The sequence below is a fragment of the Myxine glutinosa genome, chromosome 2, assembly GCF_964187855.1.
Source record: "Myxine glutinosa chromosome 2, kmMyxGlut1.1, whole genome shotgun sequence".
Classification (NCBI taxonomy): Eukaryota; Metazoa; Chordata; class Myxini; order Myxiniformes; family Myxinidae; genus Myxine; species Myxine glutinosa.
The window spans coordinates 181,082,230-181,105,120 of NC_136262.1; the positions used below are offsets into that span (position 1 = coordinate 181,082,230).

The 22,891-nt window shown below is 44.6% G+C and overlaps 1 protein-coding gene across 4 annotated transcripts in view; it reads left to right on the top strand.

Moving 5' to 3' along the window:
* PARG (poly(ADP-ribose) glycohydrolase) overlaps positions 1-21,002 on the top strand; it is a 164,055-nt gene extending 143,053 nt beyond the window's left edge. For all 4 annotated transcript variants that reach the window (XM_078771997.1, XM_078772000.1, XM_078771998.1 and 1 more), the window contains 5 exons: positions 5,834-5,912; positions 9,316-9,424; positions 15,327-15,432; positions 20,304-20,432; positions 20,618-21,002. In XM_078771997.1, the coding sequence (XP_078628123.1) occupies positions 5,834-5,912; positions 9,316-9,424; positions 15,327-15,432; positions 20,304-20,432; positions 20,618-20,739 (545 nt within the window). In that variant the 3' untranslated portion in view covers positions 20,740-21,002. The remainder of the gene's footprint in view (positions 1-5,833; positions 5,913-9,315; positions 9,425-15,326; positions 15,433-20,303; positions 20,433-20,617) is intronic.
* Positions 21,003-22,891: the final 1,889 nt, after the last annotated feature.

Consider the following 22,891-nt stretch of genomic DNA (forward strand, 5'->3'; position numbering starts at 1 on the left):
TTTTATTCATATTTACCTCAGCGCATTTCAGCGAAGTACCGCTAATCTCAGCCAGTGCTTGAACAGCTCGCGCTGATTCGCTCAGAGCGATCATGTGATGTTCCATCCCGTCACACGTTTGCACGTAATTCAGGGCGAAAAGCGATTGCGTTTTTTCACCTTTATGCGATCGTGTTTTTGTGTCGATTTTGTGCGATATGAATTACATTTTAATTCATATTTCGTGTTTACGAATTCGAATACAAAGGATTTCCCCTTTCCCCTTTCGATTTCGAATACGAATCGAATACGAGCTTGAGTCGAGAGGGCGAATGTGCGGGTTGGGAATGTACGGGTCTCCCTTCCCCGCCCGGCAACGCCGGTACTGGAGGGCGTGGGTCACAGGATCGGTGAGTCTCCAAAAGCCGCTTCGTGCTCTTGCGAAGATGCAGGACGATGTCGCGATTGTTGTGCTGCTCTCACGACCATGAGAACTGCAACGTCATTGTTGACTGACCCTCCCCTTCCTCCCCCTTCCCTCCCCCTTCCCCTCCCCTCCCCCTTCCCCTCCCCCATCCTCCTCCCCTCCCTTCCCCCTCCGTCCTCCCCCTCCCTCCCCCCTCCACCCTACCCCTTCCCCTTCTCCCCTCCCCCCTCCCCTCCCCTCCCCCTCCCCCCTCCCCCTCCCTTTCCCCCTCCCCCTCCATTTTCCCCTCCCCCTCCCCTTTCCCCTTCCCCTCCCCCTCCCCTTTTCCCCTCCCCCTCCCTTTTCCCCTCCCCCCTCCCCTTTCCCCCTTCCCTTCCCCTCGCCCCTCCCCTCCCCCCCTCCCCCCCTCCCCCCTCCCTCCTCGCCCTCCCCCTCCCTCACCCTCCCATCCCTCACCCTCCCATCCCTCACCCTCCCCCCTCCCCTCTCCCCCTCCCTTTTCCACTCCCCCCCTCCCTTTTCCACTCCCCCTCCCCCTTCCCCTCCCCTCTCCCCTGCCCCTCCCCCTCACCCCTCCCACCCCCTCACCCTCCCATCCCTCACCCTCCCCCCCTCCCCCCTCCCCCCTCCCATGCCTCCCATCCCTCACCCACACCCTCCCCATCCCCCCTCTTCTCCCCTCCCCCTCTTCTCCCCCCCCCCCCCCTCTTCTCCCCTCCCCCCCGTTCCCCTCCCCTCCCCCGCCCGGCAATGCCGGGTACTTCTGCTAGTATATATATATATATAGTATATATATATATATATATAGTATATATATATATATATATATAACACAGTTTGTGTGTGTGTTACCTATAGACTCCTAAACAGAGAGGCTCACATACTTGATTTTTGGCATAGACATGGCCATTGGGCCTGGGAAGGAAATGGCCCACCTAACAAATGACTCGATGAACGAGATCTTAACGTAGCGCATTTCAGCGAGGAACATTATACACTGAATCTCAGCCTGTGCCAGAGCAGCTCGCTAATTCGCTCAGAGCGATCACGTGATGTTCCATCCTCGCCGCCAGACGCGCTCACGTGCTTGATTTTTGACATAGACATGGCCATTGGGCCCGGGAAGGACAGCGCCGACCTAAAAATGACCTCCGATGACGAGATCCATATTTCGTAATCATATTTAACTTTGCACATTTCAGCGAGGAACATTATACACTGAATCTCAGCCTGTGCCAGAGCAGCTCGCTGATTCGCTCAGAGCGATCACGTGATGTTCCATCCTCGACGCCAGACTCGCTCACGTCCCTCCCTCCCCCGTCCCGCCCTCCCCCCCCCCCTCCTCTCCTTCCTGCCCTCCCCTCCCGTCCCCTCCCCCCCCCCCCCTTCCTCCCATTCCCCCCTCCCCTCCCCTCCCGTCCCCTTCCCCCCCTCCCTCCACTTCCCCCCTCCCCTCCCATCTCTCCCCCCCTCCCTTCCCTCCCCTCCCCTCCCCTTCCCCTTTCCCTCCATCCCCTTCCCCCCCCTCCCCTCCCCTCCCCTTCCACCCTCCTTCCCTCCTCCCCCTCCCCTTCCCCCTCCTCCCCTCCCCTTCCCCCCCTCCCCCTCCCGTCCCCTTCCCCCCCCCCTCCCCTCCCGTCCCCTTCCCTTCCCTCCCCTCCCCTCCCCTCCCTCCCCTCCCCACCTCTCCCCTCCCTCCCTCCCCTCCCACCTCTCCCCTTCCTTCCCCTCCCCTCCCCACCCATCCCTTACCCCTCCCCTCCCCTTCCCACCCCTCCCCTACCCCACCCCTCCTCCCCCGCCCGGCAACGCCGGGTACTTCTGCTAGTATATATATATATGTATATATATACAGTATATATATTATATATATATATATATATATATATATATATATATATATATATATATATATATATATTTCATATATATATATATATATATATATATATATATATATATATTCATATATATATATATTATAATATATATATATATATATATATATTATATATATATATATATATATATATATACATACAGGGTGAGTCAAAAGTAGTGCCCAATTTCTGTTTATATATATATATATATATATATTTCTGTCAGTTGATTGTTTGTTTGACATTTGTATTACAGTGTACAAGAAGGTATAAATAAATGAATGACATGTTTATCTAACCATTTATTCAGGGGGAAATTATTACGGAAGTGTACCAAGCTGTTTTACTTGCAGTTTTCAAAGTGCCCTCCCTCGTGATCGATGCACAATTGCAGCCGAGCAGGCGCAGAGTGGCACACACGCTTGCAGAGTTCGATATCAATTTCTTCAAACTTTGCAGTGATTTGAGCCTTCAATTCCTGAATGGTATGAGGCTTTTCACAATAAACAAGGTCTTTCATGAGCCCCCAAAGAAAGAGATCTGGAGGTGTAAGGTCTGGGGAGCGTGCCCGGCCACTCGATCGGACCGCGGCAGCCGATCCACTTTCCGGGAAAGTTTTCATCAAGCCACTGACGAACATGACGTCCATAATGAGGTGGAGCTCCATCTTGCTGGAAATAACAGTCCTGATCTTGTACCCTGGGCCAAAAGAAGGTTTGCAGCATATCCAGGTAAATTTCTGCAGTGACAGATCCTCAAAGAAAAAGGGTCCAATTATCCCTAATGGAGATATGGCTGCCCAAACTGTCACGCCAGGTAAATTTACCTCCTTCTCAACTGTCACTCTTGAGTTCTCCGCAGCCCAGTAGACACAATTGTGTCTGTTAATTGTGCCTTTAACCTTAAAACATGCCTCATCTGACCACCAGATGTTGTCTAGCATTGTGTCCTCTTCGTCAAGTTTAGTAAGAACTCTTCGCAAAATTGAAGACGGCGGTCGTCATCTCCATCATGAAGGGCATGCAGTAAGCGTGGAATGTAAGGTTTCCAGTTTTTCTGGTGAAGTATACGGATAACACTTGATTGGCTCACTTCCAACTCTGCAGATAAACGGCGAGTTGACTTTTGCGGACTTTGTTCCAGTCTCCTGATAGCTTCTTCAGCCTTAGCTACATTCGTTGCCGTTTTCGGATGACCGGACTTCTTTGCAGTGGCTACCGACCCTGTTGCTTCAAATTTCTCGACAATCAATCGTATGTTTCTTCCCTGGGGTGGGTTAATATCGAATTCCTGTGCCAAACGGCGTGCCGCCATCGTTGGTTGTTCATTACATTTGTAGTAATGTTTCACGGCCGCAATGCGTTGATTCATTGAAAGGTAATTCATGGTTCAATTTGGTGTAAATTCAGTAACTTTCCAAATAAGCTGCAAAAAAAATAATAATAATAATAAACGAAGAAAATTAATAATCTGCAAGACAATTATTAACATGACATCCCAGAAAGAATCTGACAGCCGAAAAAACAGAAATCGGGCGCGGGTGCTACTTTTGATTCACCCTGTGTATGTATATATATATATATATATATATATATATATATATAATATATATATATATATATATATATATATATATATATATATATATATATATATTTATATATTTATATATATATTTATATATTTATATATATATTTATGTATATATTTATTTATTTATATATATATATATATATATATATATATATATAATATATATATATATATGTATATATATATATACATATATATATATATATATATATGTATATATATATACATATATATATATATATATATATATATATATACTATATATATATATATATATATATATATATATATAATATATATATATATACATATATATATGATATCTGCTGATTAACATTGCCTTAAATGAGCATCTGAGTCTGCAGTTCAACATAACCAGTGTCGGTCATCCTTTTCAGCGCATCTGGTGCTGGACTGGAGATATTTCCATGTTTTTTTACTCTCCCACCTCCTTTACTCGCACCCCACCTTCCCCCTCCCCTTTCCTCCTGTGTCACATTACATCTGCAGTATTTACTTTAAAAGTCAAAACAGCGAGGGTGTGGAGGAGATGATGAATTTGACAGAAGATGATGAGGATATATTGAGTGAGAGGAGAGCGGAAAAGAGAATTAGAAATGTAAGATAAAAGGGTGATTTTTACGATTAAGGCAAAAGAGAAAGAGATGATGATGTTAAGAGGAATATAGATACTGAATGATTTGATAATGGAGAGTGAGGGAAATGTTGAGTAAAAAGCGTTGATGATGGCGATAGAGAGTGTGGGGGGTAAGAGATTAAAGTCAATTCATGTGATGAAAGGCAGAGCCCCTCTGGGCCAATCACAGTCAATGTTACTATGGTTTCTCATTCTCTGTCTCCTTCTTCCTCTCTGTGTCTCTCCTTTATGACTGATGCTCAACTAAACTTGTGAAAATCCATATGGACATTGAATGCACACTGTCCTTTTTGGGTAGTGGTCCATCGTAATGCACTATAAAGATCTCTCCCTCCCCCCTCTCCACCTTCTTTATCCACCACCTCCTCTGAACCGCATCTCCCTTGCCCTTTGAGTGTTGCTCTCATGGGTGGTGCTCTTCAGTACTTACTGGCCTGTGGTGATCTTTTTCTCTCTCATTATCACCATCTTTGTTCACGGATATCCCATTTTTTTGGAGTCTTAACCCAAAGCTCGCTCAACTTGAATCTTTTTTCCCCTTTTTTACCCTTGCCAGAGGAGAGGGTATTGCATTTGAGTCCGTTTGTTTGTCTGTTTGTCTGTCTGTCTGTCTGCCTATTTGTCCACACAGAATAAATATGATTTTCTCTGCAACCGTTGGTCCGATTGACAGGAAATTTTCATCATAAGTGCAACTCCACCCGTATAATTTTTTAATGATAATTATGACGTCATAGGTCATGTGGTTTGGCCGCCATCTTGGAAAAATCTAAACTTTGCACCTCTATATCTCCGAAAGCACTGAATAGAAAAAAATGAGACGTGCCTCATTGTAAAGAACTCTCCATGGGAATAAAATATGTTAATGATGATGTCATAGGTGCCTCCATTATGACGCCATAATTCGACAAGTACAAAACTTCATCCAATCGAGATGATAAATCTTGAGCATAATCTCGGAATAAATTGGTGGAGAAAAAAAAAATGATGACGTCATCGGTCACGTGGTTCGGCCGCCATATTTGATTTAACACAAAAGCCTTAAAAACCACTGAAAATACACCCTGGCGAGGGTTTGCAATCACTGATTGCTCTTGTTCTTACTTGTGACCTTTTTTCCCGTCCCAGCTAAATGTGTGTTCAAATGCGCACTTTTTGATCTAATTGAAATGTCTTTAGATTGCCATTGATTTAGAGAATATGCTTTGGTTGTTATTGGTTGAAGCACGATTTGTGTTTGTGGTCGATGCTTGTTTCCCTTACATTTTCTTGCCTTTAAAACCATTTTTCCAATAGGAGTGGAGAGGTTTAGCAAATATAGTGGATATGGAGAAACCTTCTGCTGGGACGGAGATTGGATGGACAGCACGCCACGGTAACATACAAACACTACACACACGGGGTATGTGGTTCTGTACGGATCATCTGGTATGCAACTCTGTACATGTCATTGGACTTGCGGCTCTGTACGGATCATGGGGTACGTGGCTCTGTACGGATCATGGGGTATGTGGCTCTGTACGGATCATGGCGCTATACAGCTCTGTACGGGTCATGGGGTACGTGGTTCTGTACAGATCATGGGTCTGTACGGATCATGGGGTACGTGGTTCTGTACAGATCATGGGGCTACATGGGTCTGTACGGATCATAGTGCTATACGGCTCTGTACGGATCATGGGGTACGTGGTTCTGTATGGATCATAGGACTACATGGGTCTGTATGGATCATGGCGCTATACGGCTCTGTACGGATCATGGGGTACATGGTTCTGTCTTGATCATAGGACTACATGGGTCTGTATGGATCATAGCGCTATACGGCTCTGTACGGATCATGGGGATACACGGCTCTGTACGAATCATAGGGATACACGGCTCTGTAGGAATCATGGGGCTACACGGCTCTGTACGAATCATGGGGCTACACGGCTCTGTACGAATCATGGGGCTACACGGCTCTGTACGAATCATGGGGCTACACGGCTCTGTACGAATCATGGCGATACACGGCTCCGCACGGATCATGGGGATACACGGCTCTGTACGGATGATGGGGCTACACAGCTCTGTACTAATCATGGGGCTACACGGCTCTGTACGAATCATGGGAATACACGGCTCTGCACGGATCATGGGAATACACGGCTCTGTACGAATCATGGGAATACACGGCTCTGCACGGATCATGGGAATACGCGGCTCTGTACGAATCATGGGGCTACACGGCTCTGTAAAAATCATGGGGCTACACGGCTCTGCACGGATCATGGGGCTCTATGGCTCTGTACGAATCATAGGAACACATGGCTGGCTCTGCATGCACAATGGCATCCGTGACAGTACTTCCTCGTCTTGTGAAAGTCTTCCGCTCATGTTTCATTGTTGATGCAGCATTTGTCAATCAAATCAATGTATGGAAGGTTCTCTTTCCCCATGGTATTTGTATGCTTCCGTGTGTGTGTGTGTGTGTGTGTGTGTGTGTGTGTGTGTGTGTGTGTGTGTGTGTGTGTGTGTGTGTGTGTGTGTGTGTGTGTGTGTGTGTGTCTGTGGTGTTGTTGTTGTTGTTGTATAGCCTCAGACGGTTCTCTCGAACAAGCCCGTGTCACGGAGACAACCGATCGATCTCGCAGGAGCGACCTAGAGATCCCCCACATCCAGAATTGTGTACCTCCGCCTTCCCAAAGTCAGGGCTACGACATAGTTAGAGGGAGAGAGAAAGAGACAGAGCCAAGAGGGAAAGGGCCGGTCCATGGGGATTGATCGGCACTCTGACCGTGACCGCACTGCCCTGCCGAATCCGAGCAGCAGGGAAGATTGAGGAAGATTTGGTCTTATCCTCATCGCAAATTCAATGCCAAAGCATCATAAATGTAAATTGGGGTACTCATCAAACATGGACGGGTTGTTTGAATTCCTATAAGGTATGGGAGGATCAGCAAATATAATGAATCTGGAGATGCTTTGTTTTTGGAATTTTATACGTAAGCTGATGAAGTGCAAATCACAGGGACACCTCATCGTAGGTAAAGTACATGCACTAGGTGCCACTGATTGTCCCACTTAAAAAGGGCTGCAGCGAGGCAGCGATGATCAGTTAAAGAAGAGGGATTCCCAAAAGAGAGGAACAGAAAGTTTATTAATAAGATATGGACATGGAAGTGACTGCACAGGTGGAACATGTGGTTATCTCATGATATTACGTCACAATGAGAGGAGATAGGAAAGAAACACGTACACACACTCACACTGAAACAGGAGGCATGCATATAATATAAAGCTGCTCTGGATTAGTCGAGTCACAGATGAGCGGCATTTGTTTCCTCCCCCCCCCCCCCCCCCCCCCAAAAAAGAATATTCAATTTGACTGCAAAAACGCCTTGTTAACATTGAAATTTGGTAATCGTTTGGAAATCTATTAACTCTGATCACACAATCACGGTGACCTGCACCAGAGGGTGGTTGAGCGTCATTCCTGTTGCAATGCATGAGGACCTCATATTGCAATGCAATGCATGTTGCAAAGAGGACCTCATAATGTTGTAAACTAGAGAACGTGCGCAAGAAATGGCCTGTTGCAAGGAAACCTTGTTACCTCCACCACCAAAGGTGGGTGGAGGTTATGTTTTCACCTCTGTCTGTTTGTTTGTTTGTTATGTCTGTGAACAAAATATCTCAAAAAGTTGTGGACGGATTCGGACGAAATTTGGCAGAGAGGTAGCGTATGGGACAAGGACGAAATGATTAAATGTTGGTGAAGATCCGGATTCGGATCCGGCTACTAGAATTTTTTAAGTGATTCTTCACCATTGGGAGATCGGGTCAAAAACGATACATAGCAGGATATCTCTAAAAGTTATGGACGGATTTGGACGAAACTTGGTGGACCAGTTGGGTGTGTGACAAGGACAAATCGATTTGATTTTGGTGAAGATTTGAATATGGATTCGGATGGGAGTATTATTTAAATCTTTAAGTGATTCTTCACCATTAAGAAATCGGGCGAAAAGCGATATACGTAACATGATATTTTTTAAAGTTGTGGACGGATTTGGACGAAACTTGGGGGATGAGTTGACAAGTTGACGAAACTTGGGGTACAAGAGTTGGTTAGGTTATGAGAACAAGCCGATTAGATTTTGCTGCAGGTTCGAATCCAGATCCGGCCTATCAGTGGGATACAAAGCATAAACTGTTCAGCCTGGCGGAGGTATCGCTCCACAGAGTGCCGTTCTGGTTGGATCTTGTTTTTCCTACGAAGGATTATTGTTGCCATGATCATTTGAAACTTTGTGGGATTTGTGCAGACTGAGTGGGTAACCTAAAGGCCTTTGGGGTGAGGGGATCTAAAGACAATACAGGAATGTTGAAGCACTCGCCAATGGAAAGAGAGAAGTGGGAATTGGACGGACATCCCAATCGCTTTCTTTCCCTGTTGCGCACGAGCGCCGAGTCAAAGTTCATTTTCTAATTGTAATGAGAGACTCGTCACTTACTTGCTTTTTGTTGGCTTCTTGCTCCGTTTCATATCTTCCTGTGTTTAACTTTGCTCTTTTTGTGTGTTACATCTTTGTTCATAGCTGTGTGGTGGCCTTGGTTCTTCTTTTATGGTGGTTTCCCTTCTGATGTTTTCATGAAGTTCAACTGCACAGCAACCGTTCAACGTTGATTTAGATCTCTAACCCACATCACTATCGTGTGCCTCCTTTTATCCAGCGGTACTTCATCCTCCTGACCCGAGGCGATCTCGCGTTCCTTCCCTTGTGCTTCACTTACAGAGATTCTTGGGGCCGCCGTCTAACGCAAGTGGTTGCCATGGACGCTACCTGCTTTAGCAAATTGAAGTCGCAGGTCACAGGATCAAGTCTACGCAGGGAACTCAATAAGGTCACACACGTTTTCTTCTCTATTGGCAATCCCATCGCTTTTAATGTATTTTCCTTTCCGTTTTACGATTTGGTGTTTGTGTCCAGTTGCTCTAGAGCCTTTTTCTATCCGTATAAGCAGGATGTTTGTGATGCAGTTTGTGTACATATATATTGCTAAAACATCAAGACCCATTCCTGATTGCCTGATCCTGACTCTTCCAAACAAATCTTAGCACCACTGCTTCGGTGGTACTCAGACATATGTTCGTTGCCGAAGGACGGTATGCTGTTACTATTGCTTTTAGACTTCAAATGTCTCGCAATAGCCTTTGATGATTTGATAGCGTCCTCACTCGCCCTCAGTTCGGGGTTAAATGTTCTTCCATCTAACATATTGTCGTGTGACTACCCTGTAGTGAACACCGCAGGGTGTCACAGATGACCAAACGAGCTTAACACTCCGAGGCGTTCAATTCTATAGATGGTATTCGTTATACGCGCGGGGAGGGAGTGGGTGAGAAGCCGTAAGCGCTTACCTTCCCGGAGCCCACCTGCAGTCTTCACACCTGGATAAATTAACTCAAACAACACAGGTTTAAAATGTACAAAAATAAACAGGTTTAATGCAAGAAATGCCGGCAACAAAGAAAACCCACATACAGACTCGAATACAAACAAAGGATAAAATAACTGAAAATAAATGTGTTATTGTATGGCACTTATCTCAAATCGGCTCGTGTATCTCGTCAGGAATAGTCTGAGGCCTTGGTAGGTTCATTGGCGCTCAGTGCGTGGGTGGGGAAAAAAAAAACAGGCCTCCGTGCACAGTTCGCTCTTCCAGCCGCGCTTATTTTGCCGTCCTCGCGCGGGAAACCGCAGCTCTTGGCCCGTGGCTCTTCCTCCTCACGACCACTAGCAAGATGTCCTAACACGGCCGTTCGCGATGGTGTCCAAAATCAGAATGGGCGAGAAGACGTCGATGCTGAAAGAGATCAAAGTGTGACCGTTCGCTATCGGATCCAGAATCAGAAGGCCCCAGAAGGTGTCGGCACATGACGTTCATGATGAGATCCACAACGAGAAGGGGAAAGAGAGAAAATATCGGCCAGAGCGTTCTTTTATCGTCCAGGCTCTGACGTCATCTTAACACGTCCCCGTGTCCAACCTTATCAGCGAGTTCCATATTACCAATGCTTGTGCCAATCAAACCCCGGACCAATCACTGCTCTTCGGGGCGTAGCTCTTGGCCTGCCTGTGCCTGTGGTGATGTAGTGCTGCGGCGCCAGCGGTATTGTTTGATGCCTGATTTGCGGTTGGTTTTTTAATTATTGTGTTTAATGGGCGATTTCTGGCTAGGTGTCTAGTGCGGTGTCATAAGGAACAGAGGAATAAATTACAGAGGCAATTACAAACAGGGAATCAACGACCCATAATTCCTTGCTAATTAACAAGCCCCACTCCTCTGATTGGGACGAAGATACAAGCTTACCCGACATCCGGTCTACACAAATTCCCTACTTATGATACATCGAGGTTTCTTCTTCTTCACGAGAGTCGGAGCACACTAATCTATACAAACTACCTGGATTAAGGTATGCCTACCCCCCACAAACGTAACAATATTCTGGGATGCAGGGTTATTGGATTCCCCACTTATTAATACACCTCATTATTTATCTGAATTGCAGCCAATTTTTTTTTTTTTTTGTCGACTTTGAGTGTTATTTATTTTACACAGAATAAGGCGTTTGCACATGCACAATAATAATTATTGTCCCCCGTCGCACCGCAGAGCGAAAGGTGGACTATGGTTTTCCCCTCCGTCCGTGCGTGCGTACGTGCATGCATGCGTAAGCGAAGGACCGAATTCTAATTTGGTGTGCGGATGCAACCCACGTCAAAATCCAAGATGGCCACCGCCATGTATGTCTGACGCCATGTATGTCTGAACCTTGTGAGCGGAATATCTTGAAAAATAAGCGAAGTACCAACTTCTAATCTGGTGTGTGGGTGTATCTAGGCATAAGGAAGAACACTATTGAAAATTGGGTCGCCACGTCAAAATCCAAGATGGCCGCCTTCCGTCTTCCACTTTGTCAACTCACATCACTTCACCGACGGGGGATCTAGGCGTAACGCTTGTTACTATATAATTTATGCAAGTACACATGTTTTGTGAAAAATAACCTGATTGGTAACACGTGGCATGTTTTAGTGAGAGGTCCATCCCGAGTTGGTTTGTGCCTAGTAAGATGGTTTGTATTTGTATGACTCATGCAAACGATAATGGTTTAAATAAAGACATATTTCAATCCTTCTCTTTTTTTTTTTTTTTTCACTGTGTTTACAATACACTGACATTAAGCCAGAGACATACTGTACATCATTCATCTTAAAGGCCACACAACATTAATATTCAGTTAATATTCTGTTTGTGTCATTCAATACATATGTGTATTAATAAAGTTACTTACGGTGAATTTGTGCCTCGGAACTTGGCAGTAGATCCCTCATTTACACCACCATTGACATGGGAGACACCACTGACAAATATATTGACACTCTTCGGAAGATGGTCAGCCTTTTCCCTTTGGTAAGCCACAAAAGCGGGTCCCTTGGATATCAGCTTCTTCCAGGAACGAGAGTCCACCTCTTGGGTGGTGAGGTGCTACTTCAACGACCCCGATTGGGGGTGGGGGGGGGGGGGGGGATTACAAGTTCTGGTGGTTTCCCTCTTCCTTAAACCTAGGCAACCTGTTTCATGTATAGGACTTGTACTACTACTCCCACAGCACAAGGCAACAATTGGGTACATCTGGCAAGGAGTTGAGAGAGAGAGAGGAGAGGAGAGGAGAGGAGAGGAGAGAAGAGAAGAGAGAGAAGAGAGAAAGAGAAATACATACATAGAGTGTATGTGCATGTATGTATGTATATATATATATATATATATATATATACACACACACACTACATGGCCAGAAGTATGTGGACACCCGAACATCACACCCGTATGTGCTCGTCGAACATCCCATTCCAAAATCATGGGCATTAATATGGAGTTATTCCCCCCTTTGCTGCTCTAACAGCCTCCACTCTTCTGGGAAGGCTTTCCACTAGATGTTGGAACATTGCTGTGGGGGTTTGCTTCCATTCAGCCACAAGAGCATTAGTGAGGTCTGGCACTGATGTTGGTTGATTAGGCCTGGCTCGCAGTCAGCGTTCCAATTCATCCCAAATTCTTTCAATGGGGTTGAGGTCAGGGCTCTGTGCAGGCCAGTCAAGTTATTCCACATCGATCTTGGCAAACCATTTCTGTATGGGCTTCGCTTTTTGCAGGGGGGAATTGTCATGCTGAAACAGGAAAGGGCCTTCCTCAAACTGTTGCCACAAAGTTGGAAGCACACAATTGTCTAGAATGTCATTGTATGCTGTAGCGCTAAGATTTCCCTTCACTGGAACTAAGGGGCCGAGCCCAAACCATGAAAAACAGCCCCAGACCATTATTCCTCCTCCACCACACTTTACAGTTGGCACTATGCATTCAGGCCGGTAGCATTCTCCTGGCATCCGCCAAACCCAGATTCGTCCGTCAGACTGCCAGGTGCTGAAGCGTGATTCATCACTCCAGACAACGCGTTTCCACTGCTCCAGAGTTCAATAGCGGCGAGCTTTACACCACTCCAGCCGACGCTTGGCATTGCACATGGTGATCTTAGGCTTGTGTGCAGCTGCACGGCCATGGAAACCCATTTCATGAAGCTCCCGATGAACAGTTGTTGTGCTGACGTTGCTTCCAGCGGCAGTTTGGAACTCGGTAGTGAGTGTTGCAACCGAGGACAGACGATGTTTATGCGCTACGCGCTTCAGTACTTGGCGGTCCCGTTCTGTGAGCTTGTGTGGCCTACCACTTCACGGCTGAGCTGTTGTTGCTCCAAGACGTTTCCACTCCACAATAACAGCACTTACAGTTGACCGGGGCAGCTCTAGCAGGGCAGAAATTTTACGAACTGACTTGTTGGAAAGGTGGCATCCTATGGCGGTGCCACGTTGAAAGTCACTGAGCTCTTCAGTACAGCCCATTCTACTGCCAATGTTTGTCTATGGAGATTGCATGGCTGTGTGCTTGATTATATATACCTGTCAGCAATGGGTGCGGCTGAAACAGCCGAATCCACTAATTAGGAGTGTCCTCATACTTTTGGCCATGTAGTAGTGTATGATGAACATCCATGGGCTTTGTCCCATTACCTGGAGAGGAAAAACAGAGGTATCTGTTCCCAAAAGGGGACATGCTGCGAAGGGGTGGGGAGTCGGATGGTTCTTGCAGACGCTTAGGCTCCACATGGGAAGAGAGAGACCCCCCACTCTTATGCCCAGATTTCTGGATGGCAGAGGTGGGGAGAGGCTAGTGTGCATAAAATATCATTAAGTAACTAAATTACAATCGCTATTCTTTCACTGTTAACATACTTCTGGGGCAGTTTCCATTTTTTGGTTGTGCTAGGATAAAATAGAGGGAGACTTGGACAGATAATTGGCGTGGAGAGGAATGAGAGGTAGGGGAGGATACATGGGGTGGACAAGATGGATACAGAAGCAAACTCTCAGGAAAGAAAAACTGGCAATTTGGAAAGAGGTGGGCTGAGGGAGTGGGGGTGTTAACAGGGGTAGCAAAGATCATGGTTTTGGATGGGGGATGATCTGACATGGTGGTGAACAGCTGCCCTGAAGACCTGGAGGGAAGAATGATATCGAAGAGAATGTGGAAATTGGTTTCACTGGTGGGAAAAAGAGGAACAAATGAATGGAGGTGAGCAGTGATCCTGGATTTTGGGAGTTTCACCAGTAGGTGGCTGATGGTGGACCGTGTGAGCCCTGCAGAAACCTTGGGGGAGGAAGGGAGACAGTATGGAAAGGGAAGAGTTTGCAAAACCAGAAAGGAGGTGGTCATAGACAGAGACCACCGACCTATCTGTGATGACAAAGTAATAGGCCCATAGACTCAGCTTCATTGAGGGAGATTCCAATGGTCTTGAAGGCCTTGGTCTCCAGGGCATCAACTGGGCAAGGTGTGTGGCAGTGGCACCAACCCAGAGGAGAGAGCAGTACTCCATCAAAAAGCAGATGAAGGCCTTGTAGGTCTTCATCCGCATCTTGATGGAGCTTCATGAATATAAGTTGAGGCTAAAAAAGCACCACCATCTATATCAGTCACTTAGGATTAGGGGTCAGGTTTCACGATTTGACCACCGAGGAGTCGTCATCTGGCATTGCATGGGCAATGGGAGTCAGGTGATAAATACCCATCGGACAGAAAGGGAGAGTGTGGGTGAGGTGGTGGTTTAGAGTTTACCATGGAGTGCTCTTTTCACAAAGTTATTTCTTTAAAGGTTATACTGTTCATTATCTGATAAATACATTAAATTACCACAGCGACCTTGTTTGTACATTGCTTATTGTTTTGTTGTACCTGAAACTTGGCGGGCTTCCCATTTTTGTGATAGTCTTGGCATGATTGTTCAGCTTTTACTTTGTGGCCTTAATTTCTCAGTCCATCTCCACATTTATTGTTTTATGCAGCTTTTCTTTGCGGTATGTTCAAAACTAAGCTACTTTCAGGATTTCAATAAAACCTTTTTTTCATGAAATACTAATCGATTCCAGTTGAGGTGTTCTCATTCAAACGAATGCTCAAAGCTCATTCGGGTATATTATGCACAGGCTGCTTCACCCGGGTGAAACCATTCTCATTAAAGAATTATTCGAGCTTCCTTTCAGTAAATTAGAATTTGAGGCAAGAACATCTCCACATTTCAAGACCATGTTTGAACATGATTTGACATACACGTCCGTGTGCACACACAAACGCACACTTCCTTCCTGTTACGTTCGATCAGCTAACCTTGTGTTTTTGCTTCCAGGCTCTCTGTGGCTTCACAGTCGAGCCTTGGGAGATGGGAAGAGCTCCGGGCATTGCCACTGGAAACTGGGGTTGTGGAGCATTTGGAGGAGATCCCTTTCTTAAAGGTGATGTAGTGCAGATTTTTAGGATTGCTGATTCTTGTTTATCTATGCTACAAAAACTGTCAAGCAGGAGGAAACGGTGTGAGAGAGCTCAATACATTTAATATTTGTCTCCAATATTACACACACCAACAGGTGGGCATGCCAAAATCAGAATTTAGGGACAAAATAGAGGGAGACTTGGAGAGATAAGGGATGTGCAGAAGAATGAGGGCAACAAGAGGACACAGGGATACAAGATGGATACAGCCACAAACTCACAATCACAGAAGTGGAAGGAAAAACTGGAAACCCGGAAAGAGGTGGGCTGGGGATAGAAAAGATCATGGTTGTGAATGGCGAATGACTGTGAAATGGTGGTGAACCGCTGTCTTGAAGCCCTGGAGGGAAGATTGAGATTAAAGAGACCGAGGAAGTTGGTTCTACAGGTGGTGGGGGAAAAAGAGGAAAGAATGAGTGGAGTTGAAGATTGAGTCTGGATTTTGGGAGTTTCACCAGAAGGGGTGGAAGGTGGAATGCGTGCACGCTGCAGAAACCTGGAGAGTGGGGAGGTGACAAAGCTCAGAAATGGCAGAGGATACAAGATCAAGAGGATACAAGTTTGTCATAACCAAATCTAGAAGAGAAGATACTCCATTGACTGAGATCCTGGTCGAGAAATTGACAGATTGTGTCAGTCCCAATGAGTCGCAGAAGTCCTTTGCTGAGGTGCCATGGCTGGTGTGAGAGGAACCCACAGCCAGCTGGCATGATGACAGTTGAAGTCGCCACATATGAGGAAGAGAGAGAGTTAGAAGATGGTCCATGTTGTCAGACAGGGAGATGTAAATGGAGTCATCACTGTTTGGAGGACGGTACAGAACACATATGAACAAAAGGTGGGAGCGGAGAAGAAGCCGTAGCCAGAGGTACTCCTGGGGGTTGGGTGAGAGAGGGCAGTGCAAGGAGAATGAGGAAGAGTTTTTTTTATAAAGATAGCAACCCCACCACCAGGAGGAGGCTCAGGTCTACCAAACCGGAGGAGGGAGTAACCAGGAAGAGATATTAAGGAATCAGAGACATCTTGAAGGAGGAAAGTTTCTGTTAAGCAGATTACGTCTTGTTTGTCAGAAGCAACCTGTATGGAGAGATCAATCAGGTTTGAGCGAAGGCCCCGGATGTTTGAGGTCTATACCATGAAGGAAGATGGAGGGGGAGCATCGGGTACAGGACGGGACAGGGGAGGAGGGGTAGGGTAAGATGAGGAGTGAGAGGGGGAGGTATGGAGAGCTGTTGATAGTGTGTCAGAGATTGCAGAAGAGTTAGGATAAAGGGAAGGATGAGGAGGACAAAAGGTTTGATGGTGATGGGATGAGGTACAGTGAGGTGTTGTTTGAGGGGGGCAGAGCAAAGTCGAAGGTTGGAGGAGGTGGAGGTATGTGATGGAAGGGAGAGGAATTGGGGAGGAGGCAGCTTTGGGGAGGAGAGGGGAGAATTGGAGAAATATCGTAGGGGGGGAGATTAGAAGGGGAGGGTGGGGGGAGTTTTGAAGGGGATGGGTGAGGGGGCAGTTTTGAAAGGGAGGGGTGAGTGGGGATTTTTGAAGGGGAGGGGTGAGGGGGGAGTTTTGATGGGGAGGGGTGAGGGGGGAGTTTAGGAGGGAAGGGGTGAGGGTGGCGAATTGGTGAGGGGTGAGGGGGGGAGATTCGACAGTATTGAGATATTTTATTATCAAAACCAAAGGTGAGAATTTGGGTTTTACACTTGTCACACCCATCAAATATGTTCTCGTGTTTTATGTGCTTTGTTTGAACAGATTTCAAGGTTTCAGGCAAGTCGAGTAAGTTTCACATTTTAAAAAAAAAGAAAATTCATCGAAAAGGCCAAGGTTTCTTTGAAGTCTTGGAACATTGGATTTGAAAAAGAACTGAACAGGTTTCCGGAGCATGTGCATTTGACAACGTGTTCTGAGCGGAAGTACGGTTTAATGGAACCGAGGGACATGACTGTTTGTACAGGAACATCACGAGTAATGAAACCTGTGTGCATCGACTCTAATCAATCCGGCTTGCAGAGGCGGCACTCAGACTGTCCCAAAAGGTTCAACGCAATGCTATCATCCCAGAAGGAGGGGTGTGGAGCTGAGGTTGGGGGTGTTGGAGTTGGGGTGGTGGAGAGTTCCAATAAACTTTAATATCCACAGATTTTCGATTTTAAATCGGGTGAAGTCCTCTTGCTCACGTTGTGATAACTATGTGAACAACAATTGTGATTATTCAATTATATGAGTGGATGTGGAGTATTGCTGAGTGGTGATAAGAGTATGGGTGGGTTAAAGGAAACGATAATTCCACACTGCGTTGTCAGATTTTGAGCAGGATCGACTCCTAATGTATGATCTCGAGTATGAGGCAGATTGTTGGTCAATGGTGAAAGCAGTCGTAGAGTAGGACATCAATTACCTCCCCCACCGAAGGTGGATGGAGGTTATGTTTTCGCCCGATATCTCAAAAAGTTGTGGATGGATTCGGACGAAATTTTTGTGGAGAGGTTGGGTATGTGACAAGGTAGAAATTATTAGATTTTGGAGAAGATTCGGATCAGGATCTGGATACGAGAATTTTAAAGTGATTCTTCACCATTGAGTGATAGGGCCAAAAATTATATATAGCATTATTTTTCAAAAACTTGTGGATGCCTTGTGACTAAAACTAGGTGAATGAGTTGGTTAGGTGACAAGAACAAACCGATTCGATTTTGATTCAGGTCAGGATCTAGATCCGTGGGATACAAAGCGCAAACTGTTCACCCTGGCGGAGGTATGCTCTCTACCGAGTGCCGTTCTAGTTTTATTTTCACATCATAATGTGGAATCTTCAAATTCCTTTATTTTAATGAATTACAGAAACGATCTACAAAATACCCTGCAGATGCACTTTGCAGAACTATTTACGGTAAGACTTGAGAGAAACAAGCAAAGTATCCTAAAGTTGTGACTTGCAAAGGACATTGCAACCTCCGAAGGCGTTGCATGCGTCCATCCACATATTTCAGGAAGTATGTGATGTCATCGACATATGCCGGGGTGCACCTGATGTCATCGGCATACTCATTTTCATGTTTTTTCAATATTTTCAAACCCCTAAATACTAATTTTCATGTTTTTTCAATATTATCAAACCCCTAAATACTCATTTTCATGTTTTTCCATATTTTCAAACCCCTAAATACTAATTTTCATGTTTTTTCCATATTTTCAAACCCCTAAATACTCATTTTCATGCTTTTTCAATATTTTCAAACCCCTAAATACTCATTTTCATGTTTTTCCATATTTTCAAACCCCTAAATACTCATTTTCATGTTTTTCCATATTTTCAAACCCCTAAATACTCATTTTCATGCTTTTTCAATATTATCAAACCCCTAAATACTCATTTTCATGTTTTTCCATATTTTCAAACCCCTAAATACTCATTTTCATGTTTACCTTCGCAAAAGCGGAAGGTTATGTTTTGATCGCTGTGTATTTATTTGTATGTCTGTGTGTGTGTGTGTATGTTATTCGCATAACTCAAAAAGTATTCAACCGAATTGCATGAAATTTGGTGGGATGATTGGTTATTATACGGGACACATTTGATTAGATTTTGGGAGCAATCGGGTCAAAGGTCAAGGTCAAGGTCACGAAAAGGTCAAAATCGTATTTTTGTTGTTCTGTTCCCTACACTCCCATGCCAAGTACAGAACAGTAGCTGCGGCGAAGGTATGCGCTCTACCGAGTGCCCGTTCTAGTTTTCCCATATTTTCAAACCCCTAAATACTCATTTTCATGTTTTTTCCATATTTTCAAACCCCTAAATACTCATTAAAATGTTTTTCCCATATTTTCAAACCCCTAAATACTCATTTTCATGTTTTTTTCCCATATTTTCAAACCCCTTAATACTCGTTTTCATGTTTTTTCCATATTTTCAAACCCCTAAATGCTCATTTTCATGTTTTTACAATATTTTCAAACCCCTAAATACTCATTAAAATGTTTTTCCCATATTTTCAAACCCCTAAATACTCATTTTCATGTTTTTTCCATATTTTCAAACCCATAAATGCTCATTTTCATGTTTTTTCCATATTTTCAAACCCATAAATGCTCATTTTCATGTTTTTACAATATTTTCAAACCCCTAAATACTCATTTTCATGCTTTTTCAATATTTTCAAACCCCTAAATACTCGTTTTCATGCTCTCTGCCAGAAATGACCATGTCTTTTACTTATCCGCCCCACTCTGTATTACCACAACTAGCAACGTTACCTGCCCTTTGGGCGGGGCTTCAATTGGGAAGCCCAAATGAAAAGGCAAAATATCAGAAATTGAAAGCTTTTTTATTTTAAACGATTCATATAAACATCCGTTGAATGTCTTCTCATCTTTCTTCCTAACTCTTACTCGGACAAGCAAATCCCCTATGCCATCCATAATGGTACACTCTATCCATACACCACATCCTCCCTTCCGTGGATGTTCCACGGGTTTCGGCTAGTAAACAGTATTTGTAGAATTTCAACAAAAGCCACATCACTGTTCATATCGGTAAATATTATTCCATCGTGTTTGGAAAAATTGGAAAACTTGGAAAAATTGGAAAAATAATATAGCTTATTTTACTCCCAGGGGTCCCAGGAATACCCACCCAAAATATCGTTGCGATCGGTTGAGCCGTTTTTGCGGTACCTTTGAACGGACGGACGGACATTTGGTGAATTATAGTAAGATAAGGAAAAATCGATATTCCTTTTGGAAAATCAATCCGTAATATCAGAACTCGACGTTCGATGTTTGTGCATCAAATGACCCCATTTTCTCTCTTTTCATTCCAATCATTCTCCAGCTCTCCTGCAGCTCATGGCAGCTGGTGCTACGCGACGTCCTGTGGCTTATTTCACCTTTGGAGATCGTAGGATGATGAGGAAAATCTTCCACATCCACCGTGCTTTGAGAGAGCGACGACTTTCGATCGGTACGTCGCTTCGAACGGACTGCGTCTAGGCCCCGTGGTCACAGACAAGCTCCGTTGTAGTCACCTTTTCGTTCCCTCCGAGCTGTTTCCTTTCATTTCCTTTTTTTGTTATTGATTTCACTTGTTCTCTTATTGTGCTTCAACGACATCGACTTTGCCGACAAGTTTTTTCCTGTTCATGTCAGGCAATTTGTACCAACTGTTGCTGCATTTTCAAGACCAAGTCGTGAAGCCGGATTGCGCGATGACCCTCGCACAGCTTTCCGAGTGGTTGCTGAAGCAGATCGGAGACTGCGCTGGAGATTAGGTATTAGCTTGTTGGGTCTGCACATCTTCCATTGGTTTTCAGTCACCCCGTCATGCCATTTGGTGCAGTACCATGTCACATCATTGTACTAAAGGATGCAAATCACCACACGCGGTCGCATCACATTTGTATACAACCTCTATTTACACAATACTGTGTTGCATACTACTTTGTACCTCTCTGTAATATAATACTTTATCATGTTTTATGTCTTGTAAAATGATTTTGTTCAAATAAAGCTGCTTTGTTTGACCCCAAAAATATGTGACTTTGTATTGCAATAATTTTCATGAACGAAAACAAATTGCAGCTGGGCAGCCCCCTATCCAGGCAACCACTCTTCCCAGGGACGCCCCCGAAACTGTCAACCCCTTAATCTGGCAACCACTTAACCAGGCAGCCCCTTAACTTGTCAACCCCTTATCTTGCAACCAATTAACCAGGCAGCCCCCTAACCTGTCAACCCCTTAACTGAGCAGCCACACTTAACCAGGCAACCCCTTAACCGAGCAGCCACACTTAACCAGGCAACCTCTTAACTGGGCTGCCCCTTACCCAACAGTCACTTAACCAGGAAACCCCTTAACCGAGCAACCACTTAACCGAGTAACCACTTAACTGGGCAGCCACTTATCTGGGCAACCCCTTAACCGAGCAGCCACACTTAACTAGGCAGCAACATTTAATCGGGCAACCCCTTAACCGAGCAGCCACACTTAACTAGGCAGCAACACTTAATCGGGCAGCCCCCTAACCTGGCAGCCCCCTATTCGTTTATTGTTAATTTGTAAGAAGCAATTTGTCATCAAAAGAATATTAAGTCAAAAGCTATGGCTCATAAACATCCAGAATAATTAAATCTACTGTTTTCTTCTTGCATTCTGTTGTAATAATTAAGCATACTTCAATTAAAATTAATGGATAGGCTTGTGATTGTGAGTGATTAATAAGGAAGCAAATGGATGCACCCAAGCCTACAATGATGAGTGAGGAATTCTTGTTGCCAAATTCTTTTTAATTAAAGTGTTTGGGATTTGTGATGAGTTGTGCGATGCTCAATGGTATGAGGTGTAGGTATGTGAAGAGATGGTGCAGTCGTGAATTTCCTGATATTCACATCACGGGTAAACGCTGAGGGACATCATCAGGATAAAACAGCGAGATGGAGCTCAGCTTGACTGTTCCTCAATGAAGTGCTTCCGGTGCTGAAGGTGTCCATCAAGGCAGTCGTTCATTTACCTGACAAATAAAGACTGAAGAACACCAACAAGCACCAACAAGCTACACTGGAGGCAAAAGGAAAACTGAAAACATCACAAGCAGTTACAAGGAAACGTCACGAATTGCTGTGTATCCTGCCCCTGTACCTCTTTAAGGCAAAGATACAGCTGAAATTTTCACACCTCTTCATATTGGCATCATTCATAATCATATTAAATTGGTTAATATCGGTCAACAACAAAGACATAACCTGATCTTCAGTTTTTCCTTATTACCCAGGGGGCAAACCCCCCATTTTTTGTGAAAACAGACACTGTCTGCTATAAAAGGTTCTTGTATATGGTTGGATTCCTTAGACCCCCAGCAACAACTTCCAGGTGGACAACCTTTCCAACAGGCTACTGTAACTGTGCAATTCAAGATGGCGTCCAAGATGGTCGCCATATTTTTTAATCTCCATATTGTCGTCAATTGTTATCTTATTTTCATGTGTAATACTTTGTTTCTCTGGTTTTCAAGGTCAGGGAATCTATTTATGATGGTTTCAGAGTGATATGATGTGTTTTATACCATGTACTAGGCCTAATATTTATTACATGTTAATATATTATTTTAAGGCGACCATGACACAGAAAATCTACAAGAACAATACACAGTAGTTTACTGTTGTTGTAAGAACAATAATGGTACAGAAAGGTACTAGTTACCAAGAACAGATTACATGAGAAATGAACTACTGCATGTGCTTCACAGTTTGGAATGCAAGCCAAATGGCTGAGGCAAATATTTGTAAAATTCATGTCAGTGATACACGCCACAATGTTGCATCCTATGAACAGGTCTACCACTCAATATAATGCTGCAATACAAGTGTCCATATGAACAGCTGATGGTATACAGTTAATTGTCACTGTTTGAGTCACTGATGTCA